Here is a 7,348-nt window from a genome sequence, read left to right as displayed (position 1 = left end):
TTCAATGACAATGATGAATTTTATTTCAGAAAAAAACGTCTGCTTAGTTGATGATAAACAAGCAGGAAGATTTATTACAACCCAGAAACCGATATGTACAACGACGTATGCACGTAAAAATGATTTCTAAGAACGAAACAAGCTGAACGATAAGATTAAAACGAACTCCGTTTGAAGCTTCTACAAACAGGTATAGTTGTGTATAGTCAGTGATGAGGCAGGCTAACAAAAACATCCACCATATGTACAAACACACCCTGTAGAACAGTATTGATGTTCATCGAAACCGCCATTTAACAAGACGAAGATATAGTAATCTGCAGTTACGTACCTTCCCGTTGTACCTCGCTTCGAGAGACCTGGCCCATTGCAGGAGTTGAGGATCCAAAAAATGAAATAAATGAGCCATAGGTATCTGTGGCAGGACTTAATACAGCCTTATTCTAGTTTGAATAGAGCTTCGGCAGATGGGGCACGACTCGAGCGTTTCTCCGCAGTCGCAGCATGTCTACGTAATAGGAAGGAAAAGAGTTAGTGAAGAATCTTCATTTACTATAGGTACAACAGACCAAGTCCACCGCTAATAGATATTGTCCTCTTTGAGCTTTCCCTTTTGGACTTCCCCTCAAGGTTCTTAAAACGCGTCTACTAGGGAGAGGTTTTCACACCCTTATAAAGGGTGTTTCGTTCTCCTCCCCAACCGATATGGGACCTCACAATCCACCCCTCTTCAGGGCTCAGCGTCATCACTGGCACTCGTTCCTTTCTCCAATCGATGTGGGACCCCGTCAAATCTACCCCTCTTCGGAGTCCAGCATCTTTGCTGGCACATCACCTCATGTCCACCCCCCTTCGAGGCTCTACCTCGCTAGCACATCGCCCAGTGGCTGGATCTGATACCATATGTAACGGTCCAAGTCCACTGCTAGTAAATATTGTTCTCTTTGGGTTTTCCCTTTCAAGTTTCCCTTGAAGGTTTTTGAAACGCGTATACTAGGGAGAGGTTTCCACACCCTTATAAAGGGTGTTTCGTTCTCCTCCCTAACCGACGTGGGATCTCACAATAGGCTTTGGATATTACCTGATGCCCGCAACCAAAAGCCATGTCCTTCGGATTAGTGAGACAAATGGGGCAAATCTGCAAGGCCAAGCCATTTGACAATCATAAAACGTTAGTCCTGATTAAAATAGATCCAAAACATAGCTTTAATGGCTAAGGTTAGAAACCTGGTTATCATAATGAGAACTGGTGGATGAAGTTGTGCCAACTCCTTGGTTATATCTACCATGTGAAGGTGTTCGAGTCTGAAAACTGTTGGCTCGTGGGGTTCTCGGGTAGCCGTTGAATGGTGTCGTGCTGTACAAAGGAGGCGGAAGAGGTACTCTCTCTGGCGAACTCCCTCGTCGTCGACTGCTTGATCGAGACGAGATTAGAGATAGCATTCGTGAGTCGATAAAGAAAGCATAAAATGAATGCATACCCCAATAGGCCAAGCTCTAGAGTAGCCTGATATTGAGAAGGTATTTCCATTAAGGCAGCTAGAGCAAACTCAGTCTGCCTTCTGGTAGAGTTCACATTTTTTGACATAATCTCAGTGAAATTGACAAACTGCATACACAAAGCAGGCTACAATACTCAGCATATGTAATAAAAATGTGAAAAGTTCTATCCTGCATGGTAGTAATGTTGAAAACCTGAAAGTTATCGAAAGCTCGAGCTGGGATGTTGTCGTCAAAATTCCTCATCATGTCCCATGGCCCGTCTCCGACTCCGACCAAGATTATTGACAACGGGTACTCACTGCAAGTATGCTAGTGTTTAAAGAACAAGGAGGAGTTTGATAATCAAAGATGGAGTGGCTTGATCTTTACCTTGCTCTAACAATCGCATCGACGGTGTTTCGTTCTTGTGAACTCAGTTGACCGTTATTTGTGTCGACACTTCTTGTGACCTGTCTTAAGGGAAACTTCTTTTAGACATAAGGCAAACCAACAGTATGCAAAACGAGTTTTTTCAGATATTTGTTTCAATGAGATCAAATATGGAAGGTGAACGACTAGCTCGTTCGGAACCGGACTCACCTGCCCATCTGCAATTATCAGCAAAACATGGTACTGACCACCAGTTTGCTCAACTATTGTCATGGCCATCTCAATGATTGGTGCAAAAGATGTAGGTCCTGCAAGAAGTAAGAACAAGGCCTAAAGTAAGCCAAATGGTCACGTTTCGCATTAATCGAAACAAGAAAACGATCACCTGCAAGTCGTAAGTTGGGGACGATTTCTTTGTAACGATGCAAAACTTCCTCAAATCCATTACAGATCCTGTCATTGTCGTAAAAGCTAAAGACATTTTGATCATGTGTAGATGCTGCAAAGATTGCAGTTCAATTGTCAATTCGCCATTACACGAATGTATGGTAAGAATCGAGATCGAGCCTAAAATGCAATTACCATCTCCAAATCCATAACATGGAATCATGTTGTCCTCATCAAAGGCTGATAAGGTCTGTCCAATAATAGATATGGCTTGTTCGTATGGATTCTGCACATTTCCAATGTGGTGTAAACTACGTCGATTAAACGACCTTGAACCTATATCGAAAGAGGGATCAGCGTACTATGAGTAGTAAATGTGTTTATCTAGAAGCTATGAGATGAGAACGGACCTGTCCACTCGTTGCTCTTCGTGAAATCGATTCCCACAATGAGATTAGAGGACTCTAGTCCAGCTTGAGCAAGAGCTGCTGTCACCTGTTGTAAAACACCATTAACAACGCCCAAAATGAAGCCAATATCAATTTCTGTACTCAACTCAATCATTAGACTAATTCATACAGAATCCCCAGTTTAAACCAATCCTTGAACCGACTTAACAAGTTTATGCAGGCAAAGCTCATATGGGGAGGTCAAAATGAAGCAAATAAAGCCACTACTTTTGTAACAGCTCAAGCCCACTGCTAGCAGATATTGTCCGCTTTGGCCTGTTACGTATCACCGTCAACCTCACGGTTTTACAGTTCGTCTACTAAGGAGAGGTTTCCACACCCTTATAAGGAATGCTTCATTCCCCTCTCCAACTAACGTGAGATCTCACAATCTACCCCCTTGGGTGCTCAGCATCCTCGCTGGCACACTGCCCGGTGCCTGGCTCTGATATCATTTGTAACAGCCCAAGCCCACCGTTAGCAGATATTGTCTGCTTTGGCCCATTACATATCGCATCAACCTCACGATTTTAAAACGTGTCTACTAGGGAGAGGTTTCCACACCTTCATAAGGGATGCTTCGTTCCCCTTTCCAACCGATGTAGGATCTCACAATCCACCCTCCCCTTCGGAGCCTAGCGTCTTCGCTGACACACCGCCCAGTCCCTAGCTCTAATACCATTTGTAACAGCCTAAGCCCACCGCTAGTAGATATTATCTGCTTTAGCTCGTTACGTATTGCTATCAACCTCAGTTTTAAAACGCATATATAAGGAATGCTTCGTTCCCCTCTTCAACCGATGTAGGATCTCACAATCCACCCCCTTAGGAGCCCAGCTTCCTCGCTGGCACACCGCCCAATACTTGGCTCTGATACCATTTATAAGAGTTTAAGCCCACCACTATCAAATATTGTCTGCTTCAACCGACGTGGGATCTCACAGCTTTCTATTTACAGCCCAATGAGAATCATTACAATGCAAGGAGCTCATTGATCTCCTATCCAGCAAGTTAACATCCTAGTTCTTAAACACTTCCACAAACAGAGCACAGGCAGAGAGACATCAAACATTATAGACAAAAAAACAGGACAAACATTCAAACCTCATCCAAGGATTGGTAATGGTCAGCAATTCTTGAATATTTCCTATCCAACCTCCTCTGTGGTAGTGGTGTTTGTGACCCATAATCAGAGCGTTGTGGATATGAATACTGCTCAACATACGGCGATGGTGGAGGATAATTGTCATAACCCCACGTTGAAGAATTCCCAAACCCATCTGAATCAAACTCTCTTTGATCCGTCTCCTTCGAATTCTTACTTCCCATAGCTCAACAATCTGCAAATTCCTGGAGCACACAAAAAGTCAACTAATCACCTGCAAAAGAACAAAGAACATATGAACCAATGATCTCCAAAACAATCAGGTTCTAAAGAACTTGGATCTTCAATTTTACCAGCAAAATCCAATACTAATATCTGTGTATTTATATCTGTTTCTGAAATCGCAGCAAAGATCAAGCAGAAAAATGAATAAAAAAAGACCAAGAAAGGTAATAGTAGCTACGACCAGTTCAATAAACCCTGCCGTCGAAAATCCAACGCTACAAGGAACCTCTACAGTACAGAAGTTTCCTGTAGTCTCTTATCCGATAATCACAAGAGATTGACCATGAATCTAGGAGGTTTAATCACTTGGGTAAGTTTCAAAATCTATAAATTAATGAAGAAAATCGAGACGAAGTATGGCCCAAGGAATAGAGAAATTGGGTCTTCGTCAAAACGTTAAACCGGCTACGATTGCATAATCAATTCATAATCTATACACGCAAACAGTGCGTAAGAAAGGCAGATGATGTTCTTAAATGATTATTATAAAACAAAATGGAATAATCATACTTGTTGACTAACCCAGTCGATGAACTTCCTCCTTGTTTCCAAAAGAGTAGGCCATTTTTGGTAGTCTGAATCTGAAAACGAGATGCAGCTGCTTTTGTAGACGGCAAATAGTGATACCCAGAGGATCTTTCTGGGGAGAGGAAAAAGTTAGAACAACCCATCCGTCTAAAGATTTGGTCATTGTCGAATTCAAATGTTCATTGATAATGTGTTTGTAAATGGAAAGATTCAACTTTAACATTAAATGCCCTTTCATATTTTATGTTATGCTCATATATATTTGCATTTTGAGAGCTAACCTAACGTGTGACGTATTTGGAACTGGTTTGACTTATTCAACTTCGTGTCAGATGGGCTCTTAAATTTTTTATTTTTGTAGAAACTTATTTGATGTTTAAATTGAAACTTTTAATATTTTTAGACGTGAGATCCCACGTCTGTTAGTGGGAAGAACGAAACATTTCTTATTATAAGGGCGTGGAAACATCTCACTAGCATACATGTTTTTAAATCGTGAAGCTAACGGCTATAACTAACGAGTTCAAGCCGACAATATCGGTTAGCTATGAATTTAAGTTGTTACAGGTAAGAATTAACATAAATAAAATTAAACGTTTAAATACTTAATTTAATAAATTAATTACTTTAAAAGTTGATTTACCAAATTTTATAAGAATGTCACTTTTTTTTTAATTCATTTATATAAGAAGTATTATAAATATATATATATATATATATATATATATAATACATTATTATATAAATATTAAGTAATTTTCTATTTAGTCCTGGATGATTTAAAGATTTTAGATTTAAGATATTAAAAACCCGTAATTAAATCATTATTAGCGAAATTATATTTTTTTTTAAATAAAATTTATTTATTTTTCGAGTTGCATGCGTGCACATCTAAATAAACTAATAAAAACAATTATGGAATAATATAACAAATTTTTATAAACAAAATTTAATATTTAATATATTTAAGGATAATTTTAAAATGGAAAAAATAAAAAGTTTGATTTATTTAAGTCTTAATAATAATATTAAAAGTTATTGACTTATAATTTATTGAGTAATGGTTTATTTATTAATCCACAACTTTTAAAAAAATATTTTACAAATATTGACTTTTTTTTAAAAAAATTAATTATTTTTTTATTTCCTTCGTACTTTCTTTTTAAAATTAATTAAATTATAGTCATAATTTTGTTTAAAAAAATATTGTATTTTTATTCTTTGATGTCCGAGTCAATTAAAAAGTTTATGTCGAATTAGCCTTATGAGTTGTAACTCCACTTTCTTTTTTGAGGTTAGTGACTTGGTTCGACTTCACTTTGCACGATCAATTTGTCCGTTCGGACATTTGATTGGTTGTAGTGAGCTCTTAAAAAACAAACCGGCAAGGATTTTAGTTTTTTTTAACCGTTGGAGGCCGGATGGTTTGATTTTGGAGTTAGCCGAAGAACATTTGGTCTTTAGAATTTTCGAACAGATGTGGGTTGTGAATAGATTGATAACAAATGTTACGATGACTACTGTTAGTATGTGTTTTCCTTAACTCATGTGTTGAAAATATATTTATATTAAGCAGTTTGGGAACAGGCGGGATAGGAAATCAAGTAGAGATGGAGACAGGGAATATAATTCTGTCAGTGACCTCATTTATCTAACGGGAAAAGAACGTTATTCATTTCTTTCCTCATTCTCTGTCTAAACGGAAAATCTCCTACCTGTTTGAGACAGGTCCCCACATGCCCTAGCTCCGCCGTAAATGAACGTCTTTGAAGTACGAGATACCAGTATGACCCAGAAGTTTATTTTGGAATGTGATATTACTCGGCCCAAATGATTATATATGGGCCTAGACGTCCTCTTGGGCTTGGGTTTAACTCGAGTAAGTAAGTTCTTCGTTCTTTTGGGCTGAGCCCAACTTCTTCTATGTCCATTTGTCGAACATCCTCAAATTTCCTAAACCGCACGTGACACAATTCAAATTGATATTTATATATACAAGTCATGATATGAATTCAACTACTGACCCTTTGCATGTACTCGAATGACGGATTATAAAAAGCAATGTTAAGAAGATTCAAGAGGTCTGTTACATGTGCACAACTGGCTAATGTACAAGTTGAAACGAAGATTCTTTAACCCAAAAATCTTTATAATATTAGCATATCAAATCAAGAAAATAATGGAGTGGCTGACATTGAAAAATTATTATTCAGACAATTTATTAATGCCTTATTTATCTTTTTTACCTATTTTAAATAATTATTACACACATAAAATTATAAGATATTTAATACTGATTTTGAAACAATTTAATTCATTTTTATTGTTCGATACATTTAATAATTCAAAACTAAATTAATATTTAATTTAGCATTTTTAAACGTGAGTTTTATATTAAAAATAATTTTAAATAATTAAAAATATATTTAAAAGTAATTCTAAATAGGAAAAAATAAATTTATTTACCTAAAAAGCTGGATTTGAATTTCCTTTTTAGAGAAAATAATATTTCTAATAAATGTTCAAAATTCGAATTTTCTTGCTTCCATTCTTAAGAAAACATTTCTACGGCTGTGATCTGGTTAGTTTTAATCATTGCAACGTGGCAGCCATTGAGGCTGCTGATTGTACACAGCTACGGTGTGCCGCACAACACAGAATAATAACTTTATGGTGCCGTATATTTATAATGGCAATTATTTATACATCGAAAAAGCAATTG

The 7,348-nt window shown here is 37.3% G+C and overlaps 1 protein-coding gene across 1 annotated transcript; it reads right to left on the bottom strand.

Annotated features, from left to right (window-relative positions):
- On the bottom strand, positions 1–4,561 carry LOC111802344 (E3 ubiquitin-protein ligase RGLG2). The gene is made up of 12 exons (XM_087126855.1): positions 3,813–4,561; positions 2,670–2,754; positions 2,455–2,595; positions 2,258–2,371; positions 2,083–2,180; positions 1,873–1,952; positions 1,696–1,801; positions 1,482–1,609; positions 1,228–1,411; positions 1,082–1,138; positions 332–508; positions 1–257 (listed from the first exon to the last, which is right to left on the bottom strand). Exons 1-11 carry the CDS (start codon positions 4,035–4,037, stop codon positions 428–430), a joined length of 1,299 nt encoding a protein of 432 aa, XP_086982981.1. The 5' UTR covers positions 4,038–4,561; the 3' UTR covers positions 1–257; positions 332–427.
- Between the last annotated feature and the right edge of the window lie 2,787 nt (positions 4,562–7,348).

Source organism: Cucurbita pepo, chromosome 9 (assembly GCF_057944985.1).
Source record: "Cucurbita pepo subsp. pepo isolate OVF chromosome 9, ASM5794498v1, whole genome shotgun sequence".
In the NCBI taxonomy this organism is placed as follows: Eukaryota; Viridiplantae; Streptophyta; class Magnoliopsida; order Cucurbitales; family Cucurbitaceae; genus Cucurbita; species Cucurbita pepo.
Note: the sequence above shows the minus strand (reverse complement) of the source record. Positions and strands in the feature narration are given on the sequence as shown.